Consider the following 17,151-nt stretch of genomic DNA (forward strand, 5'->3'; position numbering starts at 1 on the left):
CATTTTCTTGATGTTGATTTTATTTTTTACTGAGAACAAATGAGCTAGAATGTCATTGTAAGATAATTCAGTATAGAAGAGGATTCATTGTGAGGCATTTGTAGATTGGCCTATTCAAGGGAGTTGAGTTTCTGAAATCCCAAAAGGCCCAACTTGCCTACATTGCCATCTGTGAGCCATGAGGCGTTCATCCCGCAGAGTCGCTGAGCAAAAGTGTCTGTGATGGGTGCCTCTGGCTATGTGACCTTAGACACATTACTTCACTTCTCTCAGCCTTGTTTTCCTTATCTCCAAATACATATAGTGGTGGCACGGTAGGGGGATGATTGGGATGAAATAAGCCGATGACGGTGAAGTTCTTGCTACGGTGCCTGGCAGATGTCCTGCTCAGTAAACAGGCTCTTAAGATGTGCAGCGTTATTATTATTATTTTTTAAGGATTTATTTATTTATTCATGCAGAGAGAGCGAAGAGAGAGGCATAGACATAGGCAGAGGGAGAAGTAGGCTCCATGCAGGAAGCCCGATGTGGACTCAATCCTGGGTCTCCAGGATCACACCCCGGGCTGCAGGCAGCGCTAAACTGCTGCACCACTGGGGCTGCCCGATGTGCAGCATTATAAAGCTCTGAAAGATTTCTGAAATCATACCCGTGGACTTCTGTTACTTTTGCACAGTTGATAATGTGACTAATGTTTTTATTGAATCATTGGTATTATTTCCTTATTTAATGTTTATTAAATCAGTAGTTACATTATTTCCATTCTTAATAGGTTGTTGAGGACACGAAAGAGAAAAGAACTGTCATCCATCAAGCAATTAAATCACTGTTTCCAGGATTAGAGACAAAAACAGAGGACAGAGAGGGCAAGAAATACATTGTAGCCTACCATGCAGCTGGGAAAAAGGCTTTGGCAAGTAAGTGTGCGAGTGACCTGGCATTTCCTCTGTCAGTGGTCACAAGTGGCATCCCGTTCCTCTTGCTCCTTGCCTGTTCATGTTGCGGGCTACTTGGCTGTTACGCTGGAAAGGATACCGATCATGTCATTCCCTCAAAGAAGGTAAATAAAGTTCACATTCACAGAGCAGTCCTACAGACTGTCTGGAAGGGGCCCTAGGTCTCTCATGTGAGTCGAGATACGCTATAGTTACAGTGGCGCCTAAGAGATAGTCCTAGGAATTTGATATGTTCCCTGAAGAGCAGAATGGGCTCAGTGGCAATTCAAGAAGAAAATGGAAGGACATTGCTCATTCTGTGTTCTTAATGGAGGGAAGAAAGCTATCAGATGAACCAAAAATCCCAGTGGCATTTTTTTCTGCAAAGCCCCTTTATTGGAAGAGCTGCTGCTTTCTAGCCATGTATTTTCACTCACACATAAAAAACATGGAATATATGGGAAAGCGCCCCTTTGCCCAGGCTCATCTTCCGTTGTGTATCATTCCCTTGAAACGAATGTGTTGTCAGTGAATCTCTTCGATATTTATACTCTGATAATGTTCTACAGCCACAGAAATTTCTACTTGCATATAACCTTAAGAAAATTAGGTAACTTTTCTTCTTTTACCTGCCAAATCGGCAGACAGAATTCTAATGAAAATGACAGTGGGGAAAAAAGAGATTTCTTCACCCTCATCCCCTACCAGTGATGGCTTCTATTAGGGAAGAGTTATTTCCAGATCTATTTGTCAGAGCAAAACTCCAAGACAATAACAAAAGACTATTCATGCTGTTAGTGCTGTGTCAGTATTCTCTTAGGTTAATGCTGTGAATGGATGAAGCTTTAATTGTTTGTAACTATGATTCTAGTGAAATGAGAGCAGTATAAGAAAAATGGGAGCAGAAATAAGGTTTAGCTGTGCCTAAAAAAAAATAGTGTAAAAATAATGTCAGTTCAGTAAGTGTAGATATGACCTAGAAATCAGAAATCCTGAGCAGGTGGGGAGGAGAAGGTGGACACTGGAGGCCACTTCTCAGTGGATACCAAGAAGAAAATGACCTGCGTTCTAGAACGACTAGGGGCATAGGTTGTTAATCACTTCTCAAACCACATACTGATGGCTTGGTTGCTGTACATTTCTTTGATGTCTCAGTCACCGTATAAGATAATACTCCAGCCAGGGTTGTTGAGGAGCATTAAACACAGCGGAAAGTGATTTGAGTGACTTTTTTGCATTCTCTCAAGACTGACAGATGGCTGGTAACTATCCTAGATGTAGAGAGGGTGACTTACTACTATAGTAGATGCCATGGTGTATTCAGTCTCAGTTCTCTCAAGGGGCCCAGGCTGAGAACAGCTGCTGGGGAGCTGTTCCTTGTAGAGGCAGTCCACATTGGTCAGCCAACTTCTTTGAAAGGCAAAAAGAAAAGGCAAGGTCTTAATTCTGCTGAATGTGGTCATGAGGAAGCAGATTGGCAAAACCTGTATTTTTTTGACTGGCTACTTCTGGGAAACGATCTTTATTTCTTAGAGGATGCTGGCTTTTGTAATATGTAGGGAGGAGCATTTATTTGCAGGTCACAGTGGCCCTTAGAGTTTTCCCACCCTTTCCTCTTCTACATTTTCATGCTTGCACCACATTCACCTTCCTTTTTTTCCAAATAAAAAATTTCCTTAAGATTTTTAAAGTGAGATGCTGAGCTCTGTGGGATGTGAACCACCCTCCCTGTTCCCTTTGCACATCTTCAGTAAAATATTTCTCACTTTAAGAGGAAGCATTGGATCATCACTTGCAGAGAGTTGTAAACCTCTTGGGCTTGAGGTGTTTTGGCATTTGGTAAAAGATGGGCTAGAGGTCTGAGCGCTTCTCTCTCATCTCCTCATGGACTCAGGCACTGGAGAGCCTGCATTCAGCTCTTTCGCAGATCCAATTCCCCACCACGGAGAGAGCCTCAGTTAAATACCGTTGGAAAAGTAGGAGAGCTGGGATCCAGAGACTAGTCTTCATGTCCCTGCAAGTAGAATCCAGTACCAATAACAGCGTGTCCTTTTGGGCTACTTTGACTAACATATGAATGAATTATCTTTTAAGGTCTTGTTGCAAGGCTAAGTTTATAGTGTTTTTAGATCTCTATTCCTACCATAACCTGATATAAGTTGTTACATACATTATCTAGCAGATTTGCAATATTCTCACCTAAATTTTTCTCAGCTAGAGCCACGCATCCTAAAACATAGGCATGGTGAATTCTAAATCATGGTGCCCAGACACCACAGATTACCAACTGTTTTAACTCTGGTGTTATGTTGTTTGTTAATCCAGTCTAATAGGACACCTTGATTCACCTACCAAACTGTACTTAGGGTATTTTTCTGAAAATATCCTACAATTGTTAAATTCCATGTAATCAGGGAAACTAATTTATATTTTGAGATAGATGGTACATGCTCTAAGAATGTCTTTTTTAAAAAGACTTGTTTATTTATTTATTTTAAGATTTTATTTATTCATGAGAGACAACATAGAAAGAGGCAGAGACACAGGTCGAGGGAGAAGCAGGCTCCCCACAGGGAGCCCGGTGCATGACTTGATCCCAGGACCCCAGAATCACGACCTCAACCAGAGGCAGACACTCAACCACTGAGACACCCAGGTGCCCCTAAAGACTTGTTTTTTTTTTTTTTTTTTTTTTTTTTAAGATTTTTTTATTTTTTCATGAGAGACAGAGAGAGGCAGAGACACAGGCAGAGGGAGAAGCAGGCTCCATGCAGGGAGCCTGATGTGGGACTCGATCCCGGGTCCCCAGGATCATGTCCTGGGCTGATGGCAGGTGCTAAACCGCTGAGCCACCCAAGGATCCCCAAGACTTAAGTTTAAAAAAAGAAAATTCTGCCATGGGATATGTAGAGGTTCAGCATACTATCTGAAATGAAGGGTTCCCAGCAGGGATACTTGGATCTAGGAATCCACAGAGATAGGAGGAAGGGCCAGACAGATAAGGAAACTCTCTGGGAGAGACTGGTGTTGTAGAATCCACAGAGTGAATAGCAGTGGGAAATTATTATAGATGGGTCCAGCAAGATAAGAACTCTAAGATATACCCATCAGTTTTTTGCCACATAGATACCTTTGGTGTGTTTGCCAAAGCAGCTCTAGTGGAATAGGGTTGGAAACCAGTTTACACCATAGGCTGTGATGCAAAGCACTAATTATGGAATGCTGTTCACAATCAGCTGCAAAGAGAGGTGCCTGGCTGGGTCAGTTGGAGGAATGAACATGTGGCTCTTGATCTCGGGATCATGAGTTCTAGCCCCACATTGGGTGTAAATTAAAAAATAAGCTATGAAGAGGAGAAAGGAAAGCAACATGATTGAGGGAGGCATACGTTTGATTTTTAAAATGGAAGAGCCCTGGGGATATTGATATCCTGAAGGGAAAGATCCAGTGGAGAGGGTGGGCAGAAATTCTGGGAGGAGAGTGATAGTGGGGGTAGCAGGATCCTGAGGAAGCTGGAAGGTCGATGTGCGGGGATACAGTCCTGGAAATGACCTTGAATAAGAAGGAAAGAATGTTCTGCATGCTACCTCATCCTGTCATCTTTCTCGAACTACATTTTTCCTTCGTTATTCATGAAGAAGAGCTCTGTGCTCAGTACATGAACCTTCCTGAACGTGGTTTCTTTTTCTTTCTGGTTTCTATTTGTACTGGACTGGGGCTGCCGTATCAGGCCATCAGAAGGTTGCTTCCTGTAATCTCAGCCTGAGAATTCTTTGCATTCGCATTGTAAATCAGTGTCTCAAAAAAGTCTGAAAGTTATTTTAAATTTTCCTAAATTATGAAGCTAACATACATGCTACTTGGCATTCTAAGGATTTGGAGTTTTAGAAAGTCAAATCGCCCAGAATAAGTTGAGACTCATTGATTTTCCGTTATTCAAAATATTCCCAGTTAACTAATGCATATGCTTACTATTTTGTATACTAAGTGCACTTAGAAAAAGAATCCTTGTATCTATTATTGACAGAGGAGATAAGTGTATGCATGCTTAGTGCTTGGATTTGCTAATAAAAGATGCATGCTTGTGAGCCAAAACTCATACTCGGTTGTCATGGTTTCTCTTAAGGTATAACAGCATTTAGTTCTTTAGCCTTGTGGCTTCATTTATGTCTTGCCTATATTGGAAATATTCCTAAGGGGATCATTAAGTACAGATACAGTTCCACTTCATCAATTTTTATCACAAGTTTTTTAAACTTTTTCTTACAGACATTTTCAAACAGGCACACAGAGTAGTATATATTGAACCACTGTGTATCCATCAGCCATCTTCAAGATTATTAACATTCTGTTGTTTCTGTTTGATCTTTTCCTCCCACTTATTTTCTTATAGTTTTTTTTTTTAATTTTTATTTATTTATGATAGTCACACAGAGAGAGAGGGAGAAGCAGGCTCCATGCACCGGGGACCCAACGTGGGATTCGATCCCGGGTCTCCAGGATCGCGCCCTGGGCCAAAGGCAGGCGCTAAATCGCTGCGCCACCCAGGGATCCCCTCTTATAGAGAGTTTTAAAGAAAATTCTACACAGCACTTCATTTCACCCATAAATGCTACAGTCTGTATTTAGTCTGTATTTAGCAGCTAAGGACTAAAACCCCAAAACGATATCACATCCTACATAATGAACAATAATTTCTTAATATATGATACCCTGTGCATGTTCAGTTTTGTCTCAAAAATGTCTTTTACAGTAGATGACTTGTCAAGTGATGACACGAAAAAGATCTGAATGTTGTATTAAATAGTTAAGTCTCTTAAATTGCCTCATGTCCCTTTTAATTGATTAGTTCAAGAACTTTTCTGTAATGATTTTTCAGATGTTTATCAAATAAAATCTTTAGAACTCAACTCAGGAAACTCATAAAACATAGAAAAACACAAAGCAAAACAATAATTGCGTTCAGTGTCACCACCAAAAGATAATCATAAGTAGCACTTTGTGAAAACATCTCTGGCTGGGGAAGCATTTTATAATAGGTCTTTTTTTTTTTTTTAAGTTTTTATTTAAATTCTAGTTAACACGCAGTGTAACATTAGCATCAGATATACAACATACTGTATTCAGTTGTAAACCTTACGCTGCATCCTGTGGGTACGGACAGTGCAGCCGTGAGGATGAGCTAACATGTCCTTGTGAGGAGGCTGGTACCTATAGGTGAGTTTTCTTACTCGTTCACTGTCTGCCTCTGCGACATTCCATTGTTAATGTCTGAATGGCTGTTAACCCACCACATAACTACCAGGTGCTGCAGCAGTCCTTGGTAGAAACTTTCCATGCGATCATTTGCATGTTCACCTCTAAAGCACTTTAATACTATTAAAAATTAAACATTGCTCTCTTGTGCTCTTTATGCTGTGCATTTGGACAGAGGTCAGAACTGCAGCAGGTAAGAGCGGTTGGTGTTTCATGTAGAGAAAATGAAATGCCAATGATTTTTCTCCCAAACGCTAAGTAGAAGACAGTTTTGCTTAACCATGGTGAGCTGAAAGGAAAAGCCTAAAAGAATATACCCTTATTCACAATTCTCTGAGGATGAATTCCGAGGAATTCACATGAAGAGCCAAGGAAATACTTGTAATATTTTTTTTTCTCCAAGGCAGAAGAGACATTCATGTTTATCAGAAAGGAAAAGCAGTTCGCTAAGCATACATGCTATGACAGTTTTCCAAGAAGATTTATTGATTCGTTTGTTCTTTACGTTGTAGTGTAAATCACTAATCTATCAAGAGTGCTTTTTTGCCTTGACAAAGCCAGGTGTACCAGCAACTTCAGTACCAGAAGTTTCTTACGTCTCAGAAGAGGATGGATTCATGAGTTCATGCTAAAGGATTATTTTAGGGACAAAAACAAAGGCATATTTTTAAAAGAAGATGACTCTAAGGATTAAATGAAATATTTTTACAGTTTTTCTTTCATGGAGTTACAGAAGTCAAGTGGATTAGATGTATTCAGATAACAGTTGCAGCTATGTGTCACTCAAGACTCAGGAATATTACCGTATAGCGTCTGGAAGTGTGGCTGTGGCTTGCATATTTTTCCCAAAATATGTTGATTTTTTAAAATCAAAGTTGAAATCCTAATATTTAAAAAATATATCTCTAGATGACAGTATAATTAAAATGGTCGCTTAAAAGAACACTTTTACAGGTTCTCCAAAGCCTGTACATGTTTGTTGGTTTTCAAAAGGTTGAACAATCGAAGGAACCATGGTTCAGAAGTTAACATTTAACCTGGCTTAATTTTTAAAGTCTCCTTTTCCCTGAGAATAATAACCACTACGTTTTGAATGCCAGCCGCTCTCCCCTGTCAGGTAAACATTTGTAAACCACCTAGGATTAAAGAAACTTGTGAAGGAAGTGGACTTTGCAAAATTTGAACCTATCATCGAGGCAACTCCTCATAAGTTTATCCCCCATCCTTGCTCAGGCATCCAGCCTGTATGCGTGAACTCCCTGCTTGGGATGTGAGGCAGGGCTTATATGGCAGCGGGAGTGCTGTTTCCCTCTGGACCATGTGTGTTCTAGAAAGCTAGTACCCACCTACCACACACATGCTTGTGAAGTACATGCCACCAGGGAGTGGTGGATCTCTCTGTGTTTCTCTGTGAGAATTGCTGGTTAGTCTTACTTCTTTGTCACCCAACCTGCTTGCAGCTTTTGATTGTGAATATGGACAGGTAATGTTGAGTCTCCAGTCACAGGAAGGAGAATGCCTGTAGTCCACACAGCTGTAACCACTTAACCTGTATTTCTTGTCAGACTAGATGGAATTTCTCACTCAGAGGTTCTCTAGCAAAAAAGAAAAAAAAAAAAAGCTTGTAGGTTTCATAAGCAAAAACTTAAATAGCTTTTGTTATGGTCTATATAACATTGAATTTTTTTGTTTTTAAGATCCAAGAAAACATTCTTGGCCAAAATCTAGGGGAAGTTACTGCCACTTTGTACTGTACAAGGAAAACAAAGACACCATGGATGCTATTAATGTGCTGTCCAAATATTTAAGGTTAGTATCTTATTCCCGTGCTGACATGAAATGACCACATGGGAATGTATTTTCTTCTTTCCATGCTAATGAAAAAGTGGGAAAATAGATAGCAGATGTGCCTCCCCCCCCCCCCCCCGTTATAAGTTCCTTAGACAATATGTGAATTAGGTGTTTTTTTTTTCCACCTCCTTGCATATAGGTAGTAATTCAAGAGAGAAATTCTGTAAGTAAATAGCTCACATATAGCTGAGAATTACCATCCAGCTGAAAATAAAAATGGATTCACTTCCTGGAGAGCCCTACGCTTTGATGTGTTTGCAGGGATTTGCTTAACTAGACTGTAAACTCTTAATTCTTGGAGATTGACTAGGTTGAAAACTTGAGACCAGTCGAATTTCCTCATGGGAATGCAATTGAACCAGATTTGAATCTCTCCGGATGGGCCAGGTGCCGAAAAATTTTGTTTCAGTCATGAGTACAGGCTCCACAGCAAATCTGTGTGCAGCGGAAGTTTACTTTCTGATATATAATTAGCCCAATTCAAACGGGGTACACAGTGTATCAGTTTGCTGTGGCTGCCGTAACAAATATCACAGACTGGGTGGCTTCAATAACAAACTGATTTTCTCACGGCTCTGGAGACTAGAAGGCAGGTTTGGGGGTTTTTCTGAGGCCTCTCCTTGGCTTACAGATGGCTACCTTCTTTCTGTGTCTACCCATGGTCTTCCCTCTGTGCCCTCTGTGTGTGTTATGTGTGTGTGTCCCCAACCCTAGAGTCTGTGTGTCCAAATTTTTTCTTATTAGAACAGATCGGATAAGGGCCCACCCAGCAGCCTCATTTCAACTGCATCACCTCTTTAAAGGCCCTCTCTCCAAGTGCAGTTACATTCAGAGGTGCTGGTGGTCAGAGCCAGTATGGCCATATTTCAGCCAGTAGGGTGTAGTACCCTGTAAGTGACACTATCCTCGCGGTGCTAGCTGTCTGGGAGAGAGTCGGTGGTACAGAGGATAGTGCCTATCTGTACTGGAGCCTGGGAGGATAGACCACTGGGGAGGGACTTCCTCTGAGCTCTGCAGTTGAGGGAGCGCTCAGAGTTCAAGAAATTTGTCCTGTTTTTTTTGTTTTTGTTTTTGTTTTTTTTTAATGTGGAGCAGTTTCTATAAAAATACTTAGTTAACTAGCTTACTTATTATCAGAACTATTCAGGGCACCTGGGTAGCTCAGATGGTTAAGCATCTGCCTTTGGCTCAGGTCATGATCCTTAGGTCCTAGGATGGAGTCTCACATCCAGCTCCCTGCTCAGTGGGGAGTTGGCTTCTCCTCCGCCACCTCCCCAATACTCTCACTCTCTCAAATGAATAAATAAGCTTTTTTTTTTTTTTTTTTTTTTTTAAGAAAAAAACCCTATTCAGATCCTATTTTAGTATCTGGCTTTTTTATGCAAAGAAATAGCATGTATTTATGAATATTTCACATTATTATTAACTTCTTAAAAACTGAAGATAGAAAATTTTGAGGGGCACCTGGGTGGCTCAGTTGGATAAGCATCTGCCTTCAGCTCAGGTCGTGATCCCAGGGTCCTGAGATTGAGCCCCAAGTCAAGCCCCAGGGAACTTGCTTCTCCCTCTGCCTGCCCCCACCCCTCTCTCTCTTTCTCTCTATATATGCATACACACACACACGTATATATGTATGTGCATATATACATATATTGTATATATATTTAATATATATTTTATATATATATATATGTATCTGTCTTACATAATAAATCTTTAAAATTTTCAGAGTGGCCCATTGTATATCTGGAATGAATTTCTCTTTACTTTCACCGTTGTGCCATCTAATGAATGGCTTGTGATTGATAGGACGTGCATTGTTTTCTTTTTGGTTACTGGCTAGCCAAGTCTTTGAACAGCAGGTTATTCACTCACAGATAGCCATAAACCTTTTGAGTCAAGCTCTGCTAAGAAAGCTGTCCAGGCATCATGTACTTTCTTATCTTGCATTTTATATTTTCTGGGTACCTTTCAAAGTCAAGTTTATCCTCTTCTCCTATTATGATGATTTTATTTACTTAAAATCTTAAACCGTGAGAAATAGGATTTCCTAATGGTGTGCAACTTCATATGGTTTTGTTTTTGTCTTACCAGAGTCAAACCAAACATATTCTCCTACATGGGAACCAAAGATAAAAGAGCCATAACTGTTCAAGAGATTGCTGTTCTCAAGTAAGTACTGAGTTCATATTGGGATTTGTTCTACAAAAACCCTAGCACCACCTGCCACAGTTCTCAAATTTCCTGTGGGATTTATCTCTTCCCTCTTTTTCTTTCTTTTTTTTTCTTTGAGAGAGAGAGAGAGAGCACGGGAACGGGAGCAGAGAGAGAGACACAAGCAGATTCTGTGCTGAGTGTAGAGCCTGATGTAAGGCTTGACCTCATGACCTGAGCAGAAAACAAGAATTGGTTGCTTAGCTGACTGAGTCACCCAGGTGCCCCCATCTCTTGTTCTTTAAATGGTGCCTCTGCCTATTTGAAAAATCATTTTTTATTTTTTTATTCTTGCTTATCTGTATTTCCTAATGTTTTTAGGAGCAAACAGGCATTATTTGTGTCATTTTTAAAGGATTTTTGTGGTAGAGCCAAGAAAATAAGTGCTTTTTTCTCCATCCTTTTTTGTTCATTCATTATTAAATATAAGTTATTTAAAATTTAATTACAAAACAATGAATGAGCTCTTTTGTTACACACTGGGGAAATGCAGATGAAAAGATGGTCTCTGCAGTTGAAGCAATTATAATTTAATGGAGTAGTCAGAGGTTATCCCTCAGTGAGATAAATGCTAAAATACAGGTATGTTGGGAGGATTAGGGCAAACCTGACCACAAGCATGGGACTCACTGCTGGGGTAGGCCAGGGAAGCCTTTCACAGAAAATGGGATGCTCCAGTTTAATTTAATCAGGGCTTCTCAGCCTTCACCATCAACAATTTCAGAATGGATAATTTTTAATGTGGGGGCCATCCTATGTGTTATAGGACATTTAGCAGCCATCCTGGTCTCTACTCACTAGATGTCAGTAGCATCCCCAGGCCCCCCACCCTCCAGTTGTGACAACCAAAAATGTTTCCAGATATTGCCCGATGTACCTTAAAGGGCAAAACCACCTATGGTTGAAAACCACTGGTCTAGATTCTAGAAGGATGAGTAAGAATTTCTTGGGGCTGAGGAGGGTCTAGGGTTGCTTGATTGAACCAAGAAAATACCTTGTGAGAAGACACTGGAAAGGAGTTAGGGAGTATAGCACATTTGGTACCTGGCAGGTACTTTTAGTCTTGTCGGAACTGCAAGAAATCAGGATCCGGAGGGGCCCTGGAGGTCATGGTGAGGATCTTGAACCTGATGATGCTCTAAACAGAGGAGGTTGTGTATAGAGGCAGGAGTGGGGGTTGTGACTGGAGCAGGTGGGTGACCCTGGAGTTCAGGGCTCTGAACCCAGCCAGTTGAATGAAAGGAAGAGGAAAAGATGAATTTATAGCCTCATAAAGTCAGGCAAATTCAGGCTTTCCTCTTATGAACGGCCACCACCACCCCGCCCCCCTAGGCAAGAAGGGGTGAGAAGGAGAAATAAAGGGGCAAGAAGAAAAAACTTCATTACCTTGAATGTAGTGATGGTTTCATCGGCTTATTCACATGATAAATCTTGTACATTTTGAATATGTGCAGTTTACCACATGTTAATTATACTGTACTGACAGATGAAATCATCTATGCCCTGTTTAAATCGCATATATTTATTTATAATTACCTTATCTTTTAATAAAGACTTTGAGGTGGCCTCTCCTCTTTACCCCACAATGCTCTGTGGTCTGCTGCTTTCCCACTACTATTCTGATTCACTTGAAATGGTGTCCAATTGCATCTTAATGGATTTTCCAGCCTTTCTCTTCTTTAACTGTGGGATGTATAGTAAATGCAGGGTAAGAACATCTCCGCATGACTTCATTCAAATGTTGACGTGTTTGAGACACGTCATGAGACATGAGACAGCTGAAGATGTTCTTACATGGTGGCCTGTTCTTTTTCTTTTCGTGATGCATGGAATGTGGAGTCATCTGCTGAGATGGAGGGGACATGAGTGGGGAAGGAGACTCGAAAAGAACGTGAAGGGGCACCTGGGTGGCTCAGTTGGTTAAGCGTCTGCCTTGGGCGCAGGTCATTATCTCAGGGCCCCGGGATCGAGCCCCACATCAGGCTCTGTGCTCAGCAGGGAGTCTGCTTCTCCCTCTCCGTGTTCTCTTTCTCTCTCTCTCTCTCTCTCTCTCTCTCTCTCAAATAAATAAATAAAATATTTAAAAAGAGAAAGAAAAGAGCATGAAAAATTGAAACCACCTCTTTGGGTATTGGGCTAGTGGGCTAGCCAGAAACTCTTGAAGGGCAGGGGGAACAAGCAGTGGCTTGAGGGCTAAGGTTTTTCCATTGTCTGTATCTAAAATATCATTGTAGTCAACTCCTGTGCTTTCTGGCTGGTTCTGTGAATTTCTTCACCTAAATTAAAAAATAAGTTTAGGGACACCTGGGTGGCTCAGCAGTTGAGTGTCCCCCTTCAGCCCAGGGCCTGATCCTGGAGTCCTGGTATCGAGTCCCGCATTGGGCTCCCTGCATGGAGCCTGCTTCTCCCTCTGCCTGTGTCTCTGCCTCTTTCTCTCTGTGTTTCTCATGAATAAATAAATAAATCTTCAAAATAAAAAAAGTTTAAAACAATAGTAAGTTTAGGTGCACTTGGCTGGCTCAGTCAGTAGAACATGTGACTCTTGGTCTCCTGGTTGTGAGTTCGAGCTCCATGCCGGTGTAGAGATTGCTTAAAAATCATACCTTTTAAAAAATAAATAGATGGGCAGCCCCGGTGGCGCAGCGGTTTAGCGCCGCCTGCAGCCCAGGGCATGATCCTGGAGTCCCGGGATCGAGTCCCACGTTGGGCTCCCTGCATGGAGCCTGCTTCTCCCTCTGCCTGTGTCTCTGCCTCTCTCTCTCTCTCTCTGCATCTCTATGAATAAATAAATAAATAAAATCTTTAAAAATAAATAAATAAACAAATAGGTAGATAGATAGGTTAATTGTTTTGTTTTTGTCACAGAAGGAACGAGGCAGAAAATGAAGTTCTGCCATAATTTGTACTCCCTTAGAGATTGCCTTATTCACAGTTTGGTATATTTTTCGTCAGGGACTGTTTTTTTTTTCTTTGTGGACCAGAATATTTATATAAAATGTGTTCTTGTGAACAGTAAATGATGTACCCCTTTCCTTTTCAGTACATAGCAAAAGATATTTAAATATGTGGTAAATCCTAAGTTCTGAACTCTTACTCTATTTTTGGATGTTGACATTGTTTCCCGTTTCTTGCTATTATAAGCAGTTCCACGACAGACATACTGGTAGCTAAATGTTGCCACACATCTGTAAAAACTTCATTAAGTTAAACTTAGTAAAAAAAAAAAAAAATAGACAAACTTAGTGGAATTCTGATTTAAAAGGAATGTGAAACTCTAGGTTTCGGGTTTTTGATAGCAAAGCCTAATTGCCCTGTGGAAAGGTGGTGCCAATTTATCACCTTTATTCTGCTTCCACAGAATCCTCCCTAACACGTTTTACATTAAAAAAAAAAAAAGTCATTTGCTAATTCGAGGGTCAAAAAATGGCTTCTCGTTATTTTATATTGCATTATATGATGTGAAATCTTTGAATATTTGAAGATACTTCTTTTCTTGGTCAGCCACCAGGTGTCATACTTGATCACAGTGCAGCTCTGTCTTTGCTGCTTTTATCATCTTCCTGTTGACTTAGTAAGAAACTACAGTAGAACCTTATGTGTTGGCCTTTGGAAAGCACATAGTACTTATCTCACGGATGCAGGCGACACCCTTCGGTTGCTTAATGGATACATGGGGCCGGGCAGGTTGGCTTTTCCCGTGAGAACGGGTAGGCAGGATAAACCCACTCCACCTCACAAGGGTTTTCATTATTGCTGAATCGCTCATTCCTAGGGTTAAGCAGCATTTCTTTTCAGCCTCATGTAACTCTCCAGCCACCTCATAATTTTAACAGGATCTCAAGCAGGAACAAGCTCATTCAGAATGTTTTGTTTCTTTTCCGCCTCTTCCTGCCAGTCTCCTTTCTGAGCCTCAGCCAGTGTTTCACTGGCTTTAATAAAGGCTTTTTGTGCAACATGTTGCTTAGGTTGGCTCCTGATGTAAAAGTGAGATTTTTTTTAATAGTCTCAAGTTATTCACAGAATTCGCTATGAATTTACAACTATAGAGCTCTATCCAAGATCATCAGAATTAAAACTGTGAACAGGATCATGAAGATACTGTCAACACCATTCTACCTCTGTTCAGGGAGCACCCATCCTGTAAGAATGAGTATACCTTTTCTGCTGTGATGGTGGGATTCAGAAATATGTGTCTGCTGTGTATTCAAGAACAGGCAATAGAATAGGATGCAGTCATAAAAGGAATGAAGTACTGATACATATTACAACATAGATAAATCTTTTTTTTTTTTTTAATTAATAGAGACAACACAGAGAGAGAGAGAGAGGCAGAGACACAGGCAGAGGGAGAAGCAGGCACCATTCAGAGAGCTTGATGTGGGACTCGATCCAGGGTCTCCGGGATCACGCCCTAGGCTGCAGGCAGCGCTAAACTGCTGCGCCACCGGGGCTGCGCAACATAGATAAATCTTAAAAACATGCTGAGTAGGGTAGCCCGGGTGGCCCAGCAGTTTAGCACCTGCCTTTGGCCCAGGGCGTGATCCTGGAGACCCGGGATCAAGTCCCACGTCAGGCTCTCTGCATGGAGCCTGCTTCTCCCTCTACCTGTGTCTCTGACTCTCTCATAAATAAATAAAGTCTTAAAAAAAAACATGCTGAGTAAAAGAAGTCAGACACAAAAGGCCACATAAACGATTACATTTATGTGAAATGTCCATGTTAGGTAAATGTATAGAGACAGAGGAGATGAGTGGTTGTCAGGGGCTGCAGGGAGAGGGAATGGGGTTATTAATAGATGTAGGGTTTCTTTGGGATGATGGAACTGTTCTGGGATTAGATAGTGGTAACAGTTGCATGACATGACTAAAACCCACTAAATTGCATTCTTCATACCGGTTAAAGTGATAAATTTTAGGTTATATTTTATCTCAAGGGGAAGAAAAGCAACAGAGCTGTGAGGCATGTCCATGGCTATCAGGGACTCCAGAATCTCTCCAGAGCTGCCAAGTTGCCTGCTTACTTTTTTCCTCTTGACTTAAATATTCTGTTCGTTTCTACAATAGTAGTTACTGACCAAAGACAAGTTCTGTTGTTCTCATCTTCACTCTGTTCCTCATGATCCTCTGCTTTCTGGATTCTTGGGGATAGAACTCCTGGATTAATTTATGCCCTGTGGCTCCACCATTGTCCACATACATATGCAGTCAAGGACCTGGTGCCTTTTTCTCCTGGACCTGCTGCTTCTGAGCAGCTGGCCCAAGGCCAGATTAGACCTGCTTTGTGCTGTCTGGTCCTCGATTGGACAGGGGATTGGAGAATTGGAGATGGGGAGGGAAATTAATGGAGTATGAGCTTTGCCCATTTCCTGACTTCTCTGACAGGCTTCCTACATTTTATATTAATTAATGGGGCAATGACAGATTTTTTTTCCCTCAAGAAATTTGGTCAGGCTGCTTTTGTGCATACTGAGCTAGGAAACAAATAAGTTGATTGATACGCAGCAAAGAGATGACCAAGTGTCTTCAGAGACTACGGGAAAATTTTCAGCAAAGAAAAAGAGTTTTGTGAGATGAATTGGCAAGCTGGTATTATATAAATGATTTTTTTAAAGATTTATTTATTTGTTTATTTATCCATAAGAGACAGAAAGGCAGAGGGAGAAGCGTGCTTGCTGAGGAGCAGGAAGCCCGATGTACGGTCCAGTCCCAGGACCCCAGTATCACAACCTGAGCTGAAGGCAGACGCCTAAACAACTGAGTCACCCAGGCACCCCTATAGAGATGAATTTTAAACAATTTACCTAACTCAGTAAATAGCATGTTAACTAAGGACTAAGATAAACTTTGCCCATCAATTTTTCATGTAACATTGAGACCTCAGAGACTACAGAGCAGAGGCACACACCTCTGTGGGGTTGCTCCATGATTAGCTACTCTGGGAGTGTAGACCAGGCCCTGGGGCCCAGGCTACACATCCAGACACATACCCACCCCCAACTCCTGCATTTCCAGGGCAAAGTGGAACATGGCTCCTGACAGCAGGGATAAGCTCCAAGGACTGACTAGTGCTGATAAACAGTGTAGAGTGTCAAGTGTCTTGTTCACCAAGGTGAAGCACAAACGTTCTTTGTGGTGGTAGTTTTCAGAGTAGATGTCTTTTATAAGTAAGTTTCTATTGGTACATTATTTTCAAGCATATTAGATTCTTCTTCTTTTTTTTAAGATTTTATTTATTTATTTGGGGACACCTGGGTGGCTCAGCAGTTGAATGTCTGCCTTCGGATCAGGGCCTGATCCTGGGATCCAGGAGCTAAACCACTGAGCCACCCAGGGATCCCTAAATGCTACTTTCAATATATACTAAATCTGTGTATGGATCTAGGTCTCTAATTATTCTACTGATTTATGTGCCAAGATCAAATAGCTTTAACTGTGATAATTCTTTTTTTCTTTTTTAAGATTTTATTTATTTATTCATGAGAGAGAGAGAGGCAGAGACACAAGCAGAGGGAGAAGCAGGCTCCATGCAGGGAGCCTGATGCGGGACTCGATCCCGGGTCTCCAGTATCACACCCTGGGCTGAAGGTGGCGCTAAACCAGCTAAGCCACTGGAGCAGCCCTAACTCTGATATTTCTATAACATGCTTTAAATATATACTGAGGTTAAGCCCCCTTTGTTAGTAACTTTTCCAGAATTCTTATAGCTAGTTTTCATATTAGATTTCCTACATTAACTTTATGATTAACTTAGTTAAAAAATAACATTCTACTGGTATTCTCATTAGTAACAGCATAAATTTATGCATTTATTCAATAAGGAAAGACATTTATATGTACCCAAGACGAGGTTTATCATTCATTCATTTCTTTTACATCTCTCAACAGTATTTTAAAAT

At 41.0% G+C, this 17,151-nt stretch overlaps 1 protein-coding gene across 2 annotated transcripts in view; it reads left to right on the forward strand.

Moving 5' to 3' along the window:
* The window catches only part of PUS7 (pseudouridine synthase 7), a 57,788-nt gene that overhangs the window by 16,024 nt on the left and 24,613 nt on the right, over positions 1-17,151 (forward strand). The window contains exons 5-8 of one of the 2 annotated variants that reach the window (XM_041721968.1): positions 773-917; positions 6,367-6,384; positions 7,889-8,000; positions 10,137-10,214. In XM_041721968.1, the coding sequence (XP_041577902.1) occupies positions 773-917; positions 6,367-6,384; positions 7,889-8,000; positions 10,137-10,214 (353 nt within the window). The remainder of the gene's footprint in view (positions 1-772; positions 918-6,366; positions 6,385-7,888; positions 8,001-10,136; positions 10,215-17,151) is intronic. The other variant, XM_041721969.1, reaches the window with a different exon arrangement.

Source organism: Vulpes lagopus, chromosome 11, assembly GCF_018345385.1.
Source record: "Vulpes lagopus strain Blue_001 chromosome 11, ASM1834538v1, whole genome shotgun sequence".
In the NCBI taxonomy this organism is placed as follows: Eukaryota; Metazoa; Chordata; class Mammalia; order Carnivora; family Canidae; genus Vulpes; species Vulpes lagopus.